Source organism: Bos taurus, chromosome 10 (genome assembly GCF_002263795.3).
Source record: "Bos taurus isolate L1 Dominette 01449 registration number 42190680 breed Hereford chromosome 10, ARS-UCD2.0, whole genome shotgun sequence".
Classification (NCBI taxonomy): Eukaryota; Metazoa; Chordata; class Mammalia; order Artiodactyla; family Bovidae; genus Bos; species Bos taurus.
This window is the reverse complement of record NC_037337.1, coordinates 102476559-102498825: the sequence shown is the minus strand read 5'-3', so window position 1 is coordinate 102498825 and position 22267 is coordinate 102476559. Positions and strand designations below refer to the sequence as shown.

The window sequence follows — 22267 nt, the reverse complement described above, 5'->3', positions numbered from 1 at the left end:
TTCCATTTGACTCAAACCTAATTTTAAAAAGTGAATAGATGGAAATAGCGATATTTGCCCCAGAAAATTACCAACATGCATTTGAAGGAGCTCCTGTTTTACAGCAGTAGAAAATGGTGCATTTAAGTCAGTGATAGAGATGTTAGACACGAGCTAATGATGAATTTTTAAAGATTATAAACGTAGTCCAGTCCTGCTTATTAACATTCATAACATTCTGTTACTCAGGAATTTTATCTGTCCCTGTGTATGACTGACATTTTCTTAACTTAAATGATGTTGGTTTCTCATCAGGACTCTCCATTCTATCAGCACTATGACCTGGATCTGAAGGACACACCACTGGGAGAAGGAAGCTTTTCAATCTGTCGAAAGTGCATACACAAAAAAAGTAACCAAGCATTTGCAGTCAAAATAATCAGCAAAAGGTGTGCCCTTTCCTCATATATTTGTTCTAGTCGGTGGATTCTCTAAGATCTTTATTGAAAAGGAAAGTAACAGTATGTTGTAAGGTTTTTAACCAAGGCTTTAGCCATTCAGCTCATCAGTTGATCTATTATACTTCTAGCTCTGAGACAGTAATCCACTTTAGACATAAATCATAGTGTGATATGCTTTTGAGGTTATTACGAGAAGACTTTCTTGTGGCGGTGTTAAACAGACTTGCTTAGTGAGTTCAGCAGCTGTTGCCATTCCTATTAAGTGTTATATTTGAAATATTTCTCCTGAAATTATTAACATTTAGCAGTCCACAGGTAGCTTTAAGAACTAGTTGTTTTGGTAACTGACTGTTACCTCCATGATGGTTTATTCTTACGACCAAATTGTCAGGCATATAGGGCATCCATTTCTTCATATGATTAAGCACTTTCCTGACTCGGAAATAATCATTTTTCTCAAGAATAATGCTTTACTTGTTCTGGTGGGTATATGACTCACTGCTTTCATGAAAGCCTCCTTCTAAAACTTTGACACTCACATTCTGAATGTGCTGTAAATAACAAAATTAGGGCTGGGGCTGTACTTCCAAAAGCTTGGTGAACAGGAGTGTGGACACTGACCGCTTCATCTTTCAGGATGGAAGCCAGCACTCAGAAAGAGGTAACAGCGCTGAGACTCTGCGAAGGACATCCCAATATTGTGAAATTACATGAGGTTTTTCACGATCAGGTATTCCGCCTTTTTTCCTTACTCTGCATACTAACTCATATGCAAGGGTCTACTTTTCACCAGTTTTGTCAGTACTTCTGGCGCAGAGTCAGGGATATGGGACGTGACGCAGCCACTCGAGAGGAGAACCCCCTCCGCTCACACTCACCCACCCCAGTCAGCGCCTCCTCCGCTTCTCTCACTCAGTCGTGGCCATGCGGGGCGTGGACAGAGGGTGTGGGAGGGGGCGTGGAAGCATCGCCCCCTGCGCTCCCTGCGGTCTGGCTGCCACCCCCAGCTCGTCCCTGCCTGCCTCTCAGAGCTCAGTTACATTCGCCTTCAGCCAGATGCTGTGAAGCCTCACTGTTGTCGTTTTTGCTTAGTTGCTAAGTTGTGTCTGACTCTCTTGTGACCCCGTGGGTTGTAGCCTCTCTGTCCATGGCATTTCCCAGGCACGAATACTGGAGTGGGTAGCCATGCCCTTCTCCAGGGGATCTTCCTGACGCAGGGATCAAACCCGGAACAGAAGAGCAAGGACACCCCCCTTCCCTCTTCTCATTCCAGGGGCTCACACTCCCCACTGCTGTCCCCTCGCCAGTCCCGCTTTCCGTCAGGACGCTCACTCAGGGCTGTCACTTTGGACACGGGAGGGATGCTGCTGTGCCAGGTCCATGCCTCCTCCTCCGCAGACGTCACTCCGCAGTCGTCTCTCCTCCGGGAGTGGGCAGGGTGGCACAGTTGCACACAAGATGGCATGCCAGGCAGCAGAGCCAAAACCAGCCCTGGGTGTGGTTGGCCCCGACTTTACCAATGAAGAAACTGAGGTTCAGAAGGGTCATGAGCGTTTTCCCACCGGGGGGAAAAACAAAGAATCATGAGACTTATCCAACCAAAGTCACATAGCAAGTCAGTGAAAATCCCGCTGGAGAGCTGGTCTCTGGTTCCGGGCTCCCTCGAATGTGCTGCTCGGACGTGCACGTTGGAGGGAAGCTGTGGCCCAGCTATCTGCCACACTGAACTCCCCAGAGCGCCGAGGGCTCGTAGGACCCGCGGCAGGGAGACCAGTGGCGGAGGAGCAGCGTGACTGCGATAGCTGCTGCTTGTTACCATGTACCTTGCCTGGTCCAGACATCATAGCTCTCATTCTAAATGCATTGTTTTATTCAGTCCTTACTATGACTCTGAAGTGGGAAAAGCAAAACTCACAGAAATTAAGTAATCGGGCTTCCCCATCTCTGAGTGGTACTTCTGAACCTACACAGTCCAGCTTCAAAGCACGCTTTTGATTACCATGTCCCCTTGCCTCGGGGGAGGCAGACCCACCATCTGGTTTTCATGTCAGGTGAGTGAGCACCCACAAAACGACACTGTCTACCTGCTGCCTGGTGCTTCTAATCAGAAAAGGAAGACCTCTGAATCAAGGGGTGCGGGAGCTCGTCTCCCTGCTCCTTCGCAGCCTCCACCTCTTTGGGGTACTCAGCCGCAGTGCAGGAGGCGAGTCCCTGTCCCCTGGGGGTGCTTAGGAGGAGACGGGACGGCTTCCTGTTGGAGACGGTTCACATGTCCGGCCAGGGCTTGGTGGATGACCTTGACATGCCCCTCCATGGTCGCAGCTGTGCTCTGGGCTACTCCTCCCCACCCAAGACTTTGGATCCCTGACCTTCAGGCCACCATTGCATCTCGGGAATTATACCCCTAGTATTGTATTTATGTGACAAATTAACTTCATCATCTCCTGCTGTTATATTCAAGAGTTACTAGAATAGACACCATCTCACGGGGAACTCTCCTGGTGTACAGTGGTTGAGACCCCACCTTCCAGTGTGGGGGACGAGGGTTCAGTCTCTGGTTGGGGCGCTAAGATCCCACCTGCTCAGAGCAGCTGAGCCTGCGTGCTGCAGCGAGAGAGACCTTCACACCCAAGTGGAGACCCAGCACAGCCAGAACGCCGTCTCATGGTGTAAACCTGCACACACCAGTGTAGGCACAGGCTGCTCTAATATGCGGTTGTTGATTACTCAGGTTGTCTTTTTCCCCCATGATGGTGACACAGTTGCCTACATCATGCCACATCCAACCGTCTGCTTTTCATCTCAATATCCTTAATCACATCTGAGAAATACCTTCATCATACAAGGTAGCATCTTTAGGTTCTGGGGGTTGGGATGTAGACATCTTTGAAGGGCCATTATTCACATTTTTCTCCATTATCTACATTTTTATTGGTAAGGGTGCTAAAGTTCATGGAGGTAAAGTAACATCCACTGGGTCATAAGTAAGTTGCAGAAATGGCATTCAGATGCAGACTGGACTCTAAAGCCTGTGTCTTAAATCACTCTGGGTATTGCCTCTCCTTTGTTGAAAGCTTGCTGGCATACACTTGTAGCATTTAGCTTTGACCTAATTTGGCTGATGTAGAAATTCAAGTTAGCATGTCTCCAGTAGCCTGGGAGCAATTCTCTTTTTTATAAAAAGAGTTATTCACCTTCTAGAATATGCCCATTGTGTGCAGGAGAATGTATTTATAACCATCTTTTTTATGATGCCGTTTTTCCAGACTTTGCTAATTCAAAGGGAAGCGTACTTTGTTTTGTTTGTTGAGTGACATTGGTGTGATAAGGCATAGCATTTGAATCTTATTATTGATAACTTTTTTAAACCATTTGTGTTCATTGGAGAGTGGATATAATTCCTTTGTTTTTCAATAGCTTCTATGTTATTTTCTTTATGGAAATGTATGCAAAATGTAATAAGTATGTAACTTTTGATACCATTTAATTAAGATCATGCCTTTGGTATCAAAAGCAATTTTGTCTTTAAAAAGCCCATAGTGAGTTATGGGTGTTTGCCATGGGAATTAACAGGAACCCTGAAACTAATCTGTTGAGCCCTAAGAGAAGATTTAAAGTGACATCATCCAATAATGCCTTTTTTTAAAAGGTAAATTTGCCATTAAATGTGTGTGTCAGGCCTCTCGTGGGCAGCGTGTTCCATCAGTAATCGTCTATATTATTTAAAGCAGCCAATTTCACGTTATTATCAGTACGAGGTCACACTTTAAAAAGAAACATATGTAAACTCGATAGAGAGTGTTGGAATGCAATTCAGCTGAAAGAATTCGTCAAGGAAAGGAGACATAAGGATTTCAGTGCAGTGCTTGAAATTTTCCATTACCAAAATAGAACTGTAAAAAAGACACATTATCCTTCAACTCTTTGCTCTAAAATGCAAGGATCACTGCTGATTATTTTAACAAGGGACTATTTAAATTTATCGGTTACAGTTCATAGTCAGTAAATGTTTTCTGCGTGGATCAGCCTCTCCTCCTCTTCAATAAGGCCCTCCACATTGTTCTTTCTTTTCTAGCTTCACACATTTCTCGTGATGGAACTTCTGAATGGGGGAGAGCTGTTTGAACGCATTAAGAGAAAGAAGCATTTTAGTGAGACGGAAGCCAGCTACATCATGCGGAAGCTGGTTTCAGCTGTAAGCCACATGCATGACGTCGGAGTGGTACACAGAGATCTGAAACCCGAGGTATAAAATCCTTTGACACAATCTGGCATCATTATTAAATGTCCCCTAGACACGTGTGGGCTTTTTTTTTTGCGGGGGGGTGGGGGGGGTTGGTTTTTATTTTCAGAGCTTTTTTCTAAATAGATACTTGCAAATACCATGTTTCTTGGATTTTTTTCCGTTTCTATTTCAGTCTGAAATAAATCTGCCTTTTCTTTTTTTTGCCAGCTGATCATCTTGAGGTTATATTTGTAAGTGTGAGAGCCTTTTATGGAAGAAATACTTTATGCAACAGTTGTGGACTAAAATAGCAATGGGAATGTTTGTAGCAGAAAATAATACCCCTCCTATATGTATGCCGTTTTAGAGGGGCTTTTTTTTTTTAAATGGTGTATTTTGAAAGCTTGTCTTTTGCTTTCATAATCAAATTGATTAGCTCATGAATAGGCACGTATATAACCCTGTTTTGAATATTTAAAGCATTGTCTTGGCTTAATTAGTCGCGTGACCTTTACATGCGCTTTTCTTTGCTCATGTGCTGCTGTATTATAGAACTGTGTAGCAGTGCAGAAGTAGCAGCTTTTCATATATTTTTTCTTTCAAAAGGTTAAGAAAGATGGTTCTAACTCTAGAATAATCCCTTTTTAGTATCAAAAATATGAAAATTCCTCCCTTTTAGAAAATCATCAAAGTAATAATGCAAATTGAAAAACAAAACCCAATACTTTATAAAAGGATAACAATGAATCATCCTTTACCATAGGCAAAATTATATGTATTTACTCTCTAAAATAGAATTTCAGTTTTAATTGCTATGTGATTGTAATGGATTTTCAAGTGTATTTTAAATAATAATTTGGTGTTTATTTTTGTGCTAGACTACAAAAAAATAATCTCTCAAAAAGTACCATTTATGCCTTTTGGTTAAGTACCTTAGGTTACTGGTAGGAAGAGGATGTTTTGAAAATGGAATTCTCTGTCTTTGGATATAACTGACTGATTCCTAAAGGATTTAAACTTCCGTGTACTTTCTATTATTGTTATTCCTATTACTCGTAATTAATCAAAAGCGGATTGTGTTTTATGAGCTGGCAGCTGTGATAACTGCCCCTCTGCTTCCTGCATCACAGTTCTCACTCTCCCACACAACGCCCACTGAAAATATGGCGCTCTGTACATTGGAGATTAGCTGTCTATTTTTAAATATGAACACATACCACTTAAATGCTTTTTTTGATAGACAAGGAACAAGCATGTAATTTTTTTAATTGAAAAGATCTGTTCCATGACTGTCTAGAATTCATTTTCACATGTTTTATTCTTTGATAACTGGCCATCTGTCCCGTCATGAGTCTCAAACGATGCAACTGTCCTCTCCAACAGAATTTAAATTTGCCTTCTGATTTTACTGGTTAAAAAAACACTCGCATAGCTTTGTTCTTATCTGTTAAAAAGATTTTGTTTCAACTAGGCATTTGAAAAGAACTGTCTCATCATATAGGACACCCTGCTACTGTGATAGTCCTAAACCAACGTGTGTTTTGGAGACATGAAAATGTACCTCTGCACTAACGTTGTCATAATGAAATGGCTTTCACTTTGACTTTTAAGTGGCTGATTATATTATTTTCAAGCTAAAAGTTTAATCCCTTTCACCTTGACAGCATTTTAAGATCTGTTTATGTCTCTTTTGATAGATATTTATGTGGTATTCATATTCTACACAGGCAAGATAATTTCTAGGTGGTGAGAATCAAATAAATTTAGAAGCTGGCTGACATTCTATAGTAGGCTGCTTTGTATTTTTCAAACTGATCCCCATATTCTTGAAAGATTGAAAAGTTTTATCGAATTAGTTCCTGGCACAGCTTGAGACAAGGATGTAAGTGATTTGAGTGTTGACTTCCTGCCACTCCTGACCATGTACGCCCAGCTCCACTTTGAGAATTGGGAGAGGAGCAAAGAGGGGAATGCCACACCTCCTCCGTTTCAAGATCTGCAAACAAGGGACTCCTTAGCCAGTCCTGGTATAGGAGACACTGAAGTCCTTTCCAGAGACTAGCAGGCTCCGTGGGGACAGGCCAGCTGTGCTGCAGCCCAGCGCCTCCTGCCACAGGAGAGCCCAGGGCCATCTGCTGGGCCCTCTCCAAGTTCTCCTGCCTGAACTCCAGCATGACTTCAGCTGTGGCGAGGCCTTCCATTGAATTACATTTACATTTAAATTCCATCAAAAATTCAGGATTAAGCATTTAGTATGATAGAAAATTTAAGAAACCCTTTCAGCTAATTTTTTTTGTTTCTTTCCTCCCACTTCATTCATTTTTAACTTTTGAAAGGGGGCCTAGAAGATTTTTCTTCTTTATATCAATGAAGCCTTCTATGATATATTTTCTTTCACTTTGAATAATATTAAAAAGCAAATGATGTTCTAGAGCTGGGGGAATAATTTAATGATCAAAAAGGCATACTAGATTTTGTTAGGATGGCTAAAGACAGTATAATCAGCTTCATTTACTGTGGGTACTAGTTTGATGTACTAATAAAAATGATGATTTGCACACCAGTACAGTTAGACTGTTTAAACAAGTGGTAAATACAAAGTAATCAGGGACTCCTCTGGCAGGCCAGTGGTCAAGAGGGGACTCCCAGTGCAGGGAGCGTGGGTTCAGTCCCTGGTTGAGGAACTAAGATCTTGAATGCTGCATGGTGCAGATAAAAAACAAATAATCAGTAAAACCTTAGCGATTGAGAAGGCTTGGAAAATGATTCAAAATAACATTTTCTGAATAATAGAGGGATAATCTCCATAAGCATCAAAAAACGTTCAAGTATTAACTGTTTTGGAAAAATATTTCTGAAATGCATGGCTCCACCATGTATTCTTTAATAAGTTTTACTAAATACTGTTAACTGTTTTGCTAGATATTATATAACTATTTTATTTGACTTCATTCAACAGACGAATATTTACCAAACCACTTGCTGCATGAGAAAGTCACGAGCGAGATAGACGCCGTTGTTGGCCTCAGGGAATTGTGGTCTAATGTGGGTGAAGACATTGAACTGATGTTTAATTTATCAGCAGAGCTGATAAATGCCAGAAAAGAACAGTAAAAGCTAGAAGAAGATACAATAGTTTCCACTTTCAGTTTGGTGACATCTCTAAAGTAGGATTAGAGGCCTGAGAGCCAGGTAGGAAGGGAGGTTGGTGGGATAAGTAGAAGACAGACACAGCAAAAGACGCAGAAGGGGCATGACACCATCGGGAGTGTCCCTCGTGACCTTGTAAACTCGAGGTGGTCCAGAAAGCTAGAGCAGAGAGCAGCGGATGCTGGGATCCCGCTCCCAACCTCCGCGTCAGATCTCTGTGTCTGAGTCCAATGTAAATGTTAATAGATAATGTTGCAAAATGCCTCTCCAAGGCCCCTGACATTTTAATGAGAAACTAATGAGAAACTTCGTATCTTGCAGAATTTACTGTTCACTGATGAAAATGACAATTTGGAAATTAAAGTCATTGATTTTGGGTTTGCACGCTTGAAGCCCCCTGATAATCAGCCTCTGAAGACGCCTTGTTTCACTCTTCACTACGCTGCCCCAGAGCTCTTGAATCACAGCGGCTATGATGAGTCCTGCGACCTCTGGAGCTTGGGCGTCATTTTGGTGAGTTCGTATCAGCCATGCCATTCAACCCAGTCACTTCTCTCTGTCCTCTGCATCTCTCCCTTTGCTGTCTTTCTTTTTTTTCACTGGAATATAATTGCTTTACAATGTCATGCTAGTTTCTGCTATACAGTGAGGTGAATCAGCTACATGTGTACATACATCACCCCTCCCTCTCACACCTCCATCCCACCCCTCTAGGTTTTTCTTAAATTCATGAAAAAAATTGGCAAATTGGTTTCTTTTCTGTACAGACAGTAAAAAGCCTGACTGAAGACTATTTCCCTTTCTTAAAGTTTATATTGGAGAAAATGTAGGAATTTTTATTTTGGTTTATTTGAAATATTTAAAGCAACTGTTTTATGTGAATTACAGTTATATATATGTATTTTTAAAGAAGCAATAGTCTATTTTCAAAAGCTAGGCATATTAGATACAATATGAAACTAGCAAAGTGACTCATTAATGAAAAATATTTAAAAGTATATTCTCTGAGATTTTCAACCCAAAAAGCAATTGAATATCACTTAGGATAAATTAACAAATTAATAAATAAAATTTAAAATATTTATAGTAACTTACAGTAATCATGGTAAGCATGCTTTTCACAAAATCTCCGTGGCAGCCAGGATCAGAAACAGAACATGAGCTAGAAAAATCTCAGGGTGGTTTTTTTTTTCCCCTCAAAATAGCTTTATTTTTTCTGCATACAATTTGTAATGCATAATCATAGGGAGAGGTTTTCAGACAACAGAGAAAGAAACAAGGAACAAGGTGGAATCACTCGCAGTCTCATCACACAGAGGCGATGCTGTCTGAGCTCTTCCCCTCCGTCCACCCTCCCCCATGTTACACATGCTGTGTATCTTTCTACACATTTTTCTATGTGTTTGTATATATATTCAGACTTTTTTAACAAATGAGATTATGTGATATGTAGTTTGAGTCTCCAGAGTTTAACATTTCTTTACTAATGAGCAGTTAGCATTTTCTAGCCTCTCACTAATTATAAGCTACACAAATGAATATTTTTGATATATGTACTCACATTGATCTCACTATTTCCTTAGACTAGACTCCTAGGAGAAGGGTATATGTGTCCTTATTTTGACGTACATGCCTGTATTTCCTTCTAGAAGGTTTCCAGATCGTGTTCTCATCAGCTGTATGTGAATACATTGGATACTAGCAATTTCAATCTAAATTAATTGCTATGGTCATTATAATTTGCATGCATTTTCCTTGATGAGTGTTCAGCGTGTGCACCTTTCCATGTATTTACTTTTCTCTTTTATGAATCGCTGTTTATGAGCTTTGCCCGCTTTCCCTTGGGGAAATTTTTCATATTGACACTTACAGCTCTGTTAAGGATTTTAATCCTTTGTCAGACATTAACATTGGAAATGTTTTTTCTGGTTTGTCATTTTTTTGAAAACTTTGTTCACAGTTATATGAGGTTTTAATTTTGTTTTTAGAGAGATTTAAATAAACTTTTTAAATTTTTATGTTTTAATGGAGAAATTAAAAAAATTTTTGTTACAACATAAAAATGAAAAAACATATCTATTAAACTTGTCTAAAAGCAAAATTCAAGTGTGTTGGGCTTCCCAGGCGGCACTAGTGGTAAAGAACCCGCCTGCCGATGCAGGAGGCATAAGAGACACGGGTTCGATCCCTGGGTGGGGAAGAGCCCCTGGAAGAGGGCATGGCAACCCACTCTAGTATGATGCCGGGAGAATCCTGTGGACAGAGGAGCCTAGCAGGCTACAGTCCATACAGTCACAGAGTCGGACACAACTGCAGAGACTTCACACAAGATATGTCGGTCTTTTCCTTTATGGTATTCTGGCTTTGATGTCAGATTGGCAGTCCACCCCCAGCCCAAGATTATAAAAATATTCTCTTAAATTTTCCTCCAGGATTATATTTTATTTTTATGCTTGTGCACTCCATCTGGGATTTATTTTGGTGTCAGTTTGTTTTCCCCCAATGGCAGCCAGTTGTCCTTGCAGGATGGTTCTTTTATTTTTAAGCTATAGGTTTTTATTTCAGCAGTTTTAAGTCATCATTTATAATTTGCAAATCAAATTACATATTTATGAGTATGATTTTTAAATAAAAATAAACAGCTAACTTCTGTAGATTTGAGTTCTGTTCAACTTAAACTGATTACAGTAGCACTCTCCTAAAAAATTCATCTAAATAAAAAAGAGCCTTTCTTTTTTAGCAATAATACAAGATTACCCCCTTGTAAAAGAGCCTTTACTTAAATACAGGCCAAATGTAATTATCATGCTTTTTAAGGTTTTAAAAGGCATTCTTAGACATGCAGACAGGTATTTTAGAGCCTCCAAATGCCTTATCTATGGAAATAACCTCGTATAATGGCATGGAGAGAAGCCAGGCTTCTCTCTAGATGTAATTGTCAACTCTTAAACAGGAGCAGGAAACAACAGATTAAACGATACCACCAGTATCATCAGAATGTCCACACTGCAGGAGTTCTACAGGACAAACAACCTGGTTACTCCACCAAATAAGTTGTGAGAAAAACTAGGCTGGGGCCCATAGATAAAAGACGCTTAGAAATGGAGTCACTGTGCTTTAATTCAGACAGATCCTAATTTTAACTCTATTTGCTAAATTCAAACTCTGTCATACAGATGTAATTATAATATTATACAGTGTGTACACAATTGGGGAAATTTAATTATTGACTGGATATTGGATGATACAAAGGCATTACTGCTAATTGTTTTTAAGTGCAATCATAGGTTGTGGTTGTGGGATTTTATAAATCCTTGCCTTTTAGAGATACAAAATGAAATACTGGGTTGGCCAAAAATTTCATTTGAGTTTTTCTGTTACAGCCCATGGAAAACCCTAACGAAGTTTTTGGCCACTCCAATACTTACATATGAAAAGCTAAGTTAGCGCCTGCATTAAACTGTCCAAGAAAAAAAAGGATGCCTTGTGAACTTTTCCATATAAATGAGTGCTTCTCTCCAGAGGATCTAGATTTGAGCTATCCCATAGTAGGCACAGGATTTATCTGAGGTTGTTTGCCTTAGAAATCTGTGACCCTTTGACACGTTGCCTGTGATGAACACGAATATGGATACTTTAATATGAAGATAATTTACGTTATTGTCACTGGGTAAAACAAATACTTGAGAAAGATGCATCGCGTCATACATGTGGCTTTGATTACAACTCAGTTTACCTCATGGATGAGCAGTTCATTGGACACGTTCAGGACTCTGATTAAAGTAGAGGTTACGCGGTGATTAGTCTGCTCAGGATCACCGTAACGAAACACCACAGACTGGGCGACTTGGACAGCAGAAATTTATTTCAGTTCTGGAGGCTGGGAGGTCCAGTCCCAGGGTGCCAGCAGGTTGGTATCTGGTGAGGGCTCCCCTTTGGTTGCAGACAGCCACCTGTCCACGGCGACCTCACATGGCCTCTCCTCACATGAGCTCAGAGAGCAGGCCAGCTCCCTGGCGTCTCTGTAAGGGCACCCTCGTGGGTGAAGGCCCCCGGGTCCCCATCACCTTTACCTGCATAAAGGTCCTGTCCTCAAGTCAGCCATGTTTGGGTGGGTGTAACTTTTCAGCACATGAATTTTTAAGGCACACAGTAATTCAGAGCTTAACAGACAGTGTTTAGAAAATGTAGCATAGGATTATATGCTATTCCATAGGTATATATAGCATACCCATGGGATGGAGTATAATAACAGTTAAAACATATTTCTTCCAAGTGTTTTATTTGGGATTTCATATTTTTTCACTTTATTCAGGATTTTTTATTTTTTCACTTTCTTCTCAAAATTTTATTTTGAAAATTTAAGACCTAGAGAAAATTTGGGAGAATAACACAGTGAACATTTAGCATGTTGCCACATTTACTTTTGCTTTCTCCCCAGTTCCACACAGACACACATATATCTTTATGTATATAGATACTCTCTTATCACAACCTTTGCCAACAGTTTGCAGACACAGAATTAGTCTTAACAGAAGTTGATTCCTGGATAATCAACTAAATTCTAAGATCTTGGAGTTGAGAGGAGCCTAAAGTCCAATTCTAAGTCTTCCAGAAAAGGGATCTTTCTGTAAAGTCCCTATCACCACTCTCCTTTAAATATTTCCAAAGATGGTGAATTCATCTCTCCACCCAACAGCTTGTTGAATTATTACACAGCAGAGCAAGAAAACGCTAATATAAAGGGTACTTTTTTATATTTAGTCATCAATGTATGTGTTAGGAAGTGGGGTAAGATTAAGAAGGGGAGCAGATTTTCAAAAACTGTTTGGCAGTATCTACTGAACACACAGACCAAATGACCCAGCAGTTTCCGTCTCAGGGAGGCAGCCGACAGAAAGGTCTGTGTCTGTGTACCAGAGGAGATGTGCGCAGAGACGCATACAGAGCAGCCGGCTTCAGGGCACCCAAACAGGAAACAAGTCAAATGCTCATCAGCAAGAGAAAGTCATTACAGTCTGGGTTCCCCCGGAAAGCAGAGCCTGAAGTGGAAGCACACATTTTCTCATGTTCCCAAGGACCAGACCTGGGGGCTCAGCTGGTGAAGAACCCGCCTGCAGTGCAGGAGACCCGGGTGTGATCCCTGGGATGGGAAGGTCCCCTGGAGAAGGGAACGCTACCCACCCCAGTATTCTTAGGCTTCGCTGGTGGCTCAGCTGGTGAAGAATCCCCCCACAATGCGGGAAACCTGGGTTCTATCCCTGGGTTGGGAAGGTCTCCTGGAGAAGGGAACGCTACCCACTCCAGTATTCTGGCCTGGAGAATTCCATGAACTGTATAGTCCATGGGGTCGCAAAGAGTCAGACACAACTGAGCGACTTTCACTTTCGCTAAGGACCGGAATCCCAGGGAGGCAGGAGGGAGGCAGGGAAGAGGCGGACAGCGGGCGCACCGTGAGTCGCCACCTGCTGGTACCAGGTGGAGCTGAGCAGGTGTGCCCACAGAACAGAGACCTCTAACCGCAGGCTATGCGGCTGCAGGAACAGGAAACGTGATTCTGTGAGTCCTGCGCCTACAGAACCTAGATTTGGGGAACCCAGCACCGATGGATCGCCGCTGATTCGGCACGGTCCTCAGGGACAGAACTCCAGCCCCACAGGGTCTCGTCCTGAGCTGGTGTCTTCACCGAGCTTTTCATATTCTGACACTGCCCAAGTGAAAGAATGCCAGTCCACCTGACAAGCAGGCCTGATGTCCTTTCTTCTCTCATCAGCTGATCACTGGGATCCCACCTCGGGGAGGTCATCGGTGTGAGTTAAGGAAGAGGCCTCGGTGCACCAGAGAGGTGGCGTGACCCACGCGCTAGCTCGCAGCACCTCTGGGCCTCCTCAGGCCATTCTGAGCGTGCCGTGTGCATGGCGCAGCGACCGCAGCAGCAGCTTTAGGAGTCAGGGCGTCTGCTCGTCCGAGCTTCAGGAAGCATTTCAGCTGACTACGCTCACTGGCTCCAGGCATCCTTGCCAGGATGTTGAGTCTTGAGTTTCAGATGAGTGTTTCCGTGGCAGTAATTTCTCCATCAGGTCTCATGCCCCACCGGCCCACCCTAGTTCAGCATCTTCAGGATCCATTCTGTTCTGTGTCCCTGACCCCTCCTGGGCCATTTTAGCCAGGGCCCGCGGTTCCTCTGGGATATGCACATTCCCCTGTTAATGTCACCTTTTGAAATGATTATATTATCCCTTTTTTATTCTTCTTGTCCTGAATATGGCTATAAAAATGGTTTTAAATCTTGATATCACAATAAGCCATTTCTTTTTATATACGAGTCTGAAATGGATTGGTTCTTTCAGTGATCAAAGTCATGTAATCTTTTAAACTTAGTAATGTTAATTGTAATATTTGGGAAATTATGCTGATGAAGTTAGTAATGAAATTACCAGAGTGGCTTTGATGGTGATTTTGGCAGACATTCTGTTTTGCTCTTTTTTTCTTGATAGTATACAATGTTGTCAGGGCAAGTTCCATTTCAGTCTCATGATAAAAGTCTGACATGCACCAGTGCAGTGGAAATCATGAAGAAAATTAAAAAGGGAGATTTCTCCTTTGAAGGAGAAGCCTGGAAGAATGTATCCCAAGAGGCTAAAGATTTGATCCAAGGTAAGAATCTAATGAAAAATTTTATATGATGTGTAGCGATTGAAGTGGAACCATACCCGAGATACATATATTTGTTTGTGAATTATTCAAGAATCCCTGTGTGTTTAAGGATTCAGGCTACTCTGTTCAGCTTCAGCTTCGTATCAGGACACCCTCTTTCAGCAATCTCATCCACATTCACAATCATACCTTCAAAGAGAACCGCTTTCTCTTTCCTCTCCTTTCCCCCAGGCACGTGCGTGCTCCTCTCTCCCTCTTGTTTTTGTGGCCAAGACCCTCAACCCCCACCACCTTCCTTGACTCCTGCAGGCCCTGGGTGCTGGGATTCAGCATCGCTGCCAGCCACCCTCCTCCCCATTCTCACGGCTCTCATCTGAGGTCTGGTCATAGCTCTCTCCTAAAATCCGTAACATGCTTTCAACTTACTTACTTGCTCTGGCTTTATGTGTCTGTCATCCATCGGCTCAAGTGACCTTCCTAATATCCAAATGCAGTCAGGCCTTTTTTCTGTTGAAAGTTCTCCAGGGAACGCCAGTGAGCTTTAGGTCAGAACCCCCCCCAGTGGCGCCTTCACGGCCCGGTTCTACCTTCCTCTGTTTCCTGGCACCCTCAGTCCAGCAGCTGTTGTTCGGCAGCGTGCCAGGCCTCCCTGTCCTTCACCATCTCCCAGAGTTTGCCCAAACCCATGTCCATTGAGTCGGTGATGCCATCCAACCATCTCATCCTCTGTCATCCCCTTCTCCTGCCTTCAGTCTTTCCCAACATCAGGGTCTTTTCCAATGAGTTGGCTTTTCGCATCAGGTGGCCAGAGTACTGGAACTTCAGTTTCAGCATCAGTCCTTCCAGTGAACACTCAGGGTTGATTTCCTTTAGGATGGACTGGCACTGTGGAGCACCTGAGTTCTTCAAATGTGCTGAGTTTTTAGATTTTGTTCGCCTTTACTCATGCTCGTCGTAATCCTGGGGCTTACTTTGTCATCGAGCCCTGCTCATCCCCCAGGACTCATCTCCTGGAAGCCCCCAGGGTGCCCATCCCCCAGGGGGGAGCCCTTCCCCGGAGCCTGCTGTGCACGTGTCCTCAGACGGGATAAGACCTCGCACACAGCTCCTCCTGGAGCCTCCATCTGCACGTTCCCTAACCTGCTGAAGGTGTTTGTACGTGCGTCGAGTAGATCTCAGCGCTCTGTTTGGAGGGGCTCTCCTGGCCCCTGGTGGGAGTCCTTGTGTCAAGTGGTGGTTTTCCCCAGACTGGAAGCCCCACGAGCCTGCAGCCTCCTGGAAGCAGGCTGCTGTGGGCTTTATTATGAGCAGCCAGATTCACCAGGGAATCTCAGTGTAGATGAAAATGGAGGTAATTATCCTTGTAGGAGGTTGACGCCATATAGAAACCATCATGTCTTGTGAACATAATTGAGATCGCTGAGGTTGATTTTAAACTATGTTTGAAATGACAGCTCATGAAATAAAAATATCTTATTTATTCCCACAGGACTTCTCACAGTTGATCCAAACAAAAGGCTTAAAATGCCTGACTTGAGATACAATGAATGGCTTCAAGACGGCAGTCAGCTGTCCTCGAATCCTCTGATGACTCCAGACATCCTGGGCTCTTCAGGAGCTGCGGTGCACACGTGTGTGAAAGCCACTTTCCACGTAAGGCTCAGGCTCTGCGCTCCTGGGCAGTTTGAGAAGGGACTGGACGTCCTTACTCTGTAACCTCAGAGGCACACTCTTAGGCAGACAGTTTTTAAAATGGGTTCTTTTAATTTTAGATATGCTTTTATAAATCCCTTCATGACATAAACACATTTCTAAACAGAAAGGGCATAGGGACCAGAGTCACCACAAACCCACAAAATATTTATTTGACATTTGAGATGAGGCAGTGGTCTGATATTTGAATAGTTGAAGTTTTTCAGTTGCTAAGGAAAGCAATATGCATATTATTAGAGTTTTTTAAAAAACGTTATTTTGTTGAAGGTTAGTTGATTTTTACAACGTTGTATTAATTTCTGCTGTACAGCAGGCTGACTCAGTCATACATGTATGTAAATGCGTCCTATACGCGTCGGCTCTCACGTCCTTCTCTATCGTGGTTTACCACACGGTAGTGAGTGTCGTTTCTGTGCTGCACAGGAGGAGCTTGCTGCTCACTGAATTCCGTATGTATAGTAGCTTGCTCCTATAAACCGAAACTCCAGTCCACCCTACCCCTCCCTCCTTCCCTCTTGCGACCAAGCGCCTGTGCTAGCGCTGTTTTTCTCTCTAAATAAGCCAAACCACTGTCTGTAGAAACTATAAATAAGCATTAGAAATTAAGGCACGTGTGAAAGTCCGTCCCTTCAACAGTCATTTTGTGCGTAATTTTATTGTTCTAGAACCTAAGGGATAAAAAGTAAATTGATTAGTATTAAGTACATATTGTATACTTGAAAGGCAGAGACTACATAGTAATAAATGTAGATTCTGGCACACTCGTGCCAAACAGATGCAAGTACATTAAGATAATTGTATAAGGAGAAGAGGAGTTAGAAATAACATTACTTCTGAGAGGATTATCTTGAGGAAGGAGACAGGATAGCATTTCCTCTTGGCTGCAGAAATGGATTAAAAAACTAATGAACTGGGATCTGGTGAGGCATGAAGAGATTAACTGCAGGCGTTTGCAGATGATCCAGATCTTCTCAGTGGCATGTGAGGCAAGCTTGTCACCTCAGCAATGCCTATGCCTGAATCTGAGAAAAGCAGAGACGGGCTGCTGTGAGGAGGAAGCCAGACTGAGGTCTGTGGAGCTCATCTCTGCATATTATCATGTCCAGGACGTACCCAGACTGCACTGACGTGGGCGTGGAGGTCAGGGGCTCTGTGCTGGGACTTTGTGGTTGGAATCTTAAAGTTCAGGATGAGTCAGGTAATGGGGGGAAGGGAGTGAGATTGCTGACATTCTCCAGGGATTTCCAGTCAGTCGGTGGTTCCTTTAATTGAGAGGTAGCACTCCCCTCTTCAAAAGATTGACGAGAATTGGGACTCCTGGACACCCTCGCTGGTGGGTTGCAAGAGGGCCCTCAGAAGCCCTTCCCCATTGACTTCTGTACCCTCCTGGAGCTTTAGATCCGGTGGTTTAAGGACCATGTTCCTAGGGCTTCCCTTGTGGCTCACCTCATACTCAGTAAAGAATCCGCGCACAATGCGGCAGACCTGGGTTCGATCTCGGGTGGGAAGATCCCCTGGAGGAGGGAAAGGCTACCCACTCCAGTGTTCTGGCCTGGGGAATTCCATGGACTGTATAGTCCGTGGGGTCACAGAGCCACACAACAGAACGACTTTCACTTTCCTAGGACGAGCTGGAGCTGTGGTTGCCGACCACGCGTCGTCTGTCAGTCACACTGTGAGGAGCTTCAGCCCTTTCACTTTTGTGGCATTCCCCTTTTTTCTTCCCTTCTTATTTAGTCTCTCGGTCGTGTCCACTTCTTTGTAACCATATGAACTGCACCACGCCAGGCCTCCCTGTCCTCCACTGCCTTCCAGAGTTTGCTCAAACTCATGTCTATTGTGGAGAAGGAAATGGCAACCCACTCCAGTGTTCTTGCCTGGAGAATCCCAGGGACGGGGGAGCCTGGTGGGCTGCCGTCTATGGGGTCGCACAGAGTCGGACTCGACTGACGCGACTTAGCAGCAGCAGCAGCAGCATACCCTTCGAGTCGGTGGTGCCCTCCAGCCATCTCATCCTCTGTCGTCCCCCTCTCCTCCCGCCTTCAGTCTTTCCCAGCATCAGGGTCCTTGCCAGGGAGTCGGCTCTTCGCATCAGGCGGCCAGAGCTTCAGCATCAGCCCCTCCAGTGAGTGCTGATCTTGCCGTTCTCCCCTAGGCCTTCAACAAATACAAGAGAGAGGGGTTCTGCCTCCAGAACGTGGACAAGGCCCCGCTGGCGAAGAGGCGGAGGATGAAGAAGACGAGCACGAGCACGGAGACGCGCAGCAGCTCCAGCGAGAGCTCGCACTCCTCATCCTCCCACTCGCACGGCAAGAGCACGCCCACAAGGGCGCTGCAGCCCGGCAACCCCGCCGACGGCGGCGCCCCCGAGAGCCTCTTCCAGTTCCAGGACTGAGCGGCTGGGGGCCTGGGGACCGAGCCAGGCTCCGCCACCCCTTCAGCGCCCTCGGCCTGCCTGGAGGCCGGGCTCTGTGTCTCAGAAGCCGCACCCCGCTGGATCCGTTGGCATCTGCCCCGTAGGGAATTTTTCCAGGAAAACCCAATTGGTTATCCTCGTCCAGAAGCACCGGGCGGAGAATGGGACTGTGAGTAGAGCACACGGGATGCTGTTAGTGACCTGGGTGACGCCCGCACGACTGTTGCTGAGAGGGCACCAATGTCTGTCCATCTGAGTGGCGACCAGTGAGGTTTGAGCCGCTGACAGTAAGTCACAGGGTCATCAGAGGTCCGCCAGCAAGAGTTCCTAGGACTGTGATGATACCTGTTGCTTCACCTTGTGGGTATGGTGGGTTTTTAAGAGATACGCGTCCTTTGAACAGTGATTTATCAGCAAAAAAAAAAAAAAGGTCTAACTGTTTTCCAAAAGATTCTGTCATGAATTTTATGTGTGGTGTATACTTATTTCTTGAGAGAGGACTTTAACTTATTGTTTTTATTTTAGTTAAAATATGGTTACCTATGACGATAACCTACGATTATTAATCTTTTTCTAAAAAGTCAAATAAAAGGCACATGCAGGTCCCACGCTGTGTACTGGGGCCTCGCTGAGATGCATGCTAAGCTACGTATGTTTTTAGTTTTGCACTGCTCTTTCCTGGCAGTTTGTTTTCATGGTTACTGCAGAATATTAAGGTACATGTCTCTGTTTTAAGTAATATTGCACTTTATAAAAAAAAATATGAATAAAGCAAGCTGTTTTATAAAGTGCACTCTTTAAAGCATATGTACTGTATTTTTGCCTTTTTGCCCCCATTATCTACTTTAAACTTGCCCTCACACCCCCTTGCGCTTAGGACGCACCATGGAAGGGCGTGAGGTATGGCGGCGTCATCGGCCCCAGAGGCACTGATGTGAGGAGAGCCTAAGCGGGGCCCTGCTGAGCGCTGTGCTCGTGGCTGCACTGTGCTGTGCTACGGTGAGGCTTTTCCTCCTGTAGTCAGGTATTATGTACATAATGTTTTAGAATCATATCTATGACTTGTTTGGAAGTTTTTCTGTTCAATTTTAAATCCAGAAAGCATATTTTATAAACTTATGCAGAGCACTTGTATAGCTCAAAAGTTCTGAGTTCATAACCGAAAACAAGCGTTGTGTGCTGAAGACATTTCACTGAATGATCGCTGCATTTTGAAATATGATTAATTCATTCCCTATGCAAGAGAGGAAGTGGTAGGATTTGTGTGTTGTATTTTTTTTAAGCCACCACACAAAATGTCAGGGCTGAGAAAATGATTTTTTGCTGTGTTTACAGGAATCATGTTTAAAAAGGTAATGCCCAGTGTGTTTATGTCGTCAGTTTTGTTAACAATAACCTCTCGAGCATTAGTTTGGAATCGGGCATGATATTTATTTATTCCTTTCTTGAGATAATAGCAGCATTAATTTCAACCAGTTATGAATACTAAAATATTGCACTCTATGTAATAGTAGCATATTTATTACTGAACCAATGTATATATTAATAGCACAGGCAACAAAAATGGCAAATATTAAACTATTTTCAAAATGTGTTATCCTGTCCACATTTTTGTTCACAGTGATTATCGGAATAACTTATGCTTTTCAGTGGCCCAAATGGCTGCATAATTCTTGAGTCAATGAAACTTTTGTGCTTCTAGCTTTTGGTCCTTCTTAGCAATGGTGGTAAATCTGAGGTACATTATTACCGAACTCAAGCTAATTCACAGACTGGGATTCCATCAGGCACAGAGTTAAAATAACGAAGAAAATGTCCACTTACATCTATAGTAAGGTCGACAGTATCTAGAAATGTGTGAGTTAGCGCCATACATTTTTAAAACTGTGCATTCTAGGAGAAAATACTAATAAAGTGTAAACTACAGAGGCTTTGTTGCAAAGGGAAAATGATCCAGAAAGATAGTCAGTATACCCTCATGACTGATGGCATAAGTGACGCATCGTGAATTTTGGAAGTTCGTGGGTTTCTCTACATTTATTACCTTTGCCACCTTGGAGGACTTGACGAAATGGTAAAACGGGCAGCGCACGAGGAAGGAAAGAGAAAGCCGGTGTGTCAGCTGCTGGGCTTTCCTTCAGAACCTCGAGTGGCCTCGAGGAGCGCTCGAAGCAGAGCCCACAGGGCCCGTCCCCACCCTCACGCCGCAGGCCGTCAGTGTCCGTGAACGACACTGTAAAATTCACGAAGCTCTCATGTATTCACATCAAAAACCTTAAAAATACTTTATATGAAAACGTTAAATGAAAGGACTCCTCTTTGGTATGAGGAGAAGAGGAGAAGTAGCTTTAAGACAAATATGAACATTAAATCCTCTACATAATGGTTTTGGAGATAGAACCAAATCACCGCTTCCCTGCTTCCTTCATTGGTCACGGTGTGCCGTTTTCATGCCATATACGCTCTGATTCTTGTATCTGTAACCGTCCGTGGCTGAGAAGCAGGGATAAGAAAGCAGAAGCAGTAGAGGAAAGACACATTGAAAAGCCGGTCTCTAACTGTTCTGCCAGATCCTGTGCTGAATGAGTTAAATAAGCTGTTTTAAAATTCATTAATTCTTCCAACCCTTTATAAAATAATAAACCACTGAACCACTGGAACAGAAAATCAAGTCTCCAGAGTTAATTTCAATATTCTGATCTCTCTTGGAATTGCAGATTCACTTACCCATGAAAGACCGCCTTCTATTTATTTTTTTGTACTTCTGCTGATTTCTTAAATATCTGTGATATGCTGAGAACTTAAATAACTGTGTAAATGGCTTTGTATAAGGTGAGTTATTTTTTAAAAAAAGCACCTACTAAGGTAGCTGTGACTTTTTTTTTAATAAGAGAATTCCTTTTGTATCTCAGTTTTTTTAAGTATGTTCTCAAATACTTTATACAAGTATACAAGTTGTCTACTTACTTACCTTACCCTCATTCCAAACACCTGTTACTGTCATATGTTAAGAACAGGGTACCAAAATGGTGAACATTTCTACACTGTTGACCTTATAGGTGTGTGAGACCACCTGATTACTTTGTGTGTTCTCCTAATGATCAGTAATAAGAACATGATTTGGTGATTGTGTGATCATGCTTTTAATATTAAGATCTAAGTAAATAAGTTAAATTCAGATATGCTGCTTACACCACAGCAGTATAATTATAGATGATTTACGTAATATAGTGAAATGTCTTTAAATTGTTTGAGTTTTGGACTCTGAAATATCTTACACTAGAACATCCCAATTTCTGGTCTTTAATTTATTTACACCATGCAAGAGTCAACCTTTATTTAATACCTTTATCTGCCATGAAAATGTTATGTGTCAGGCTTTAATGAAATTCAGAATTTAAATTCAAGTTATTGTCAAACTCAAAGAAAGTAAAAGTAGTCATAAAATAACAGATGCAAGAAAGTTTCTAAGTATGATCTGTCCAAAGAAAAGAGCTGCTTCAGCGGCATGAAGGTTTATTTGCTATCATGTTAAGTAACTCCAAATTGTGCTATTTCTTAGAATGTTTTCCTAAAGGGTAGTTATTAAAATTTTTTTTATATGGGGGAAAAGTGTATTTTCAAGGAGGCAGCATTTTTCATCTTAAAAACATTTGTTTCGTCTCA

General features: G+C 42.9%; 1 protein-coding gene across 8 annotated transcripts in view; it reads left to right on the top strand.

Annotated features, from left to right (window-relative positions):
• Positions 1 to 22267, top strand: part of RPS6KA5 (ribosomal protein S6 kinase A5) — a 217030-nt gene that overhangs the window by 175045 nt on the left and 19718 nt on the right. For 7 of the 8 annotated variants that reach the window (NM_001192023.1, XM_059890253.1, XM_059890251.1 and 4 more), the window contains 7 exons: positions 295 to 428; positions 1077 to 1170; positions 4516 to 4686; positions 8137 to 8328; positions 14313 to 14472; positions 15962 to 16125; positions 18341 to 20196. In NM_001192023.1, the coding sequence (NP_001178952.1) occupies positions 295 to 428; positions 1077 to 1170; positions 4516 to 4686; positions 8137 to 8328; positions 14313 to 14472; positions 15962 to 16125; positions 18341 to 18580 (1155 nt within the window). In that variant the 3' untranslated portion in view covers positions 18581 to 20196. Of the gene's footprint in view, positions 1 to 294; positions 429 to 1076; positions 1171 to 4515; positions 4687 to 8136; positions 8329 to 14312; positions 14473 to 15961; positions 16126 to 18340; positions 20197 to 22267 lie in introns of those variants that run through there. The other variant, XM_059890250.1, reaches the window with a different exon arrangement.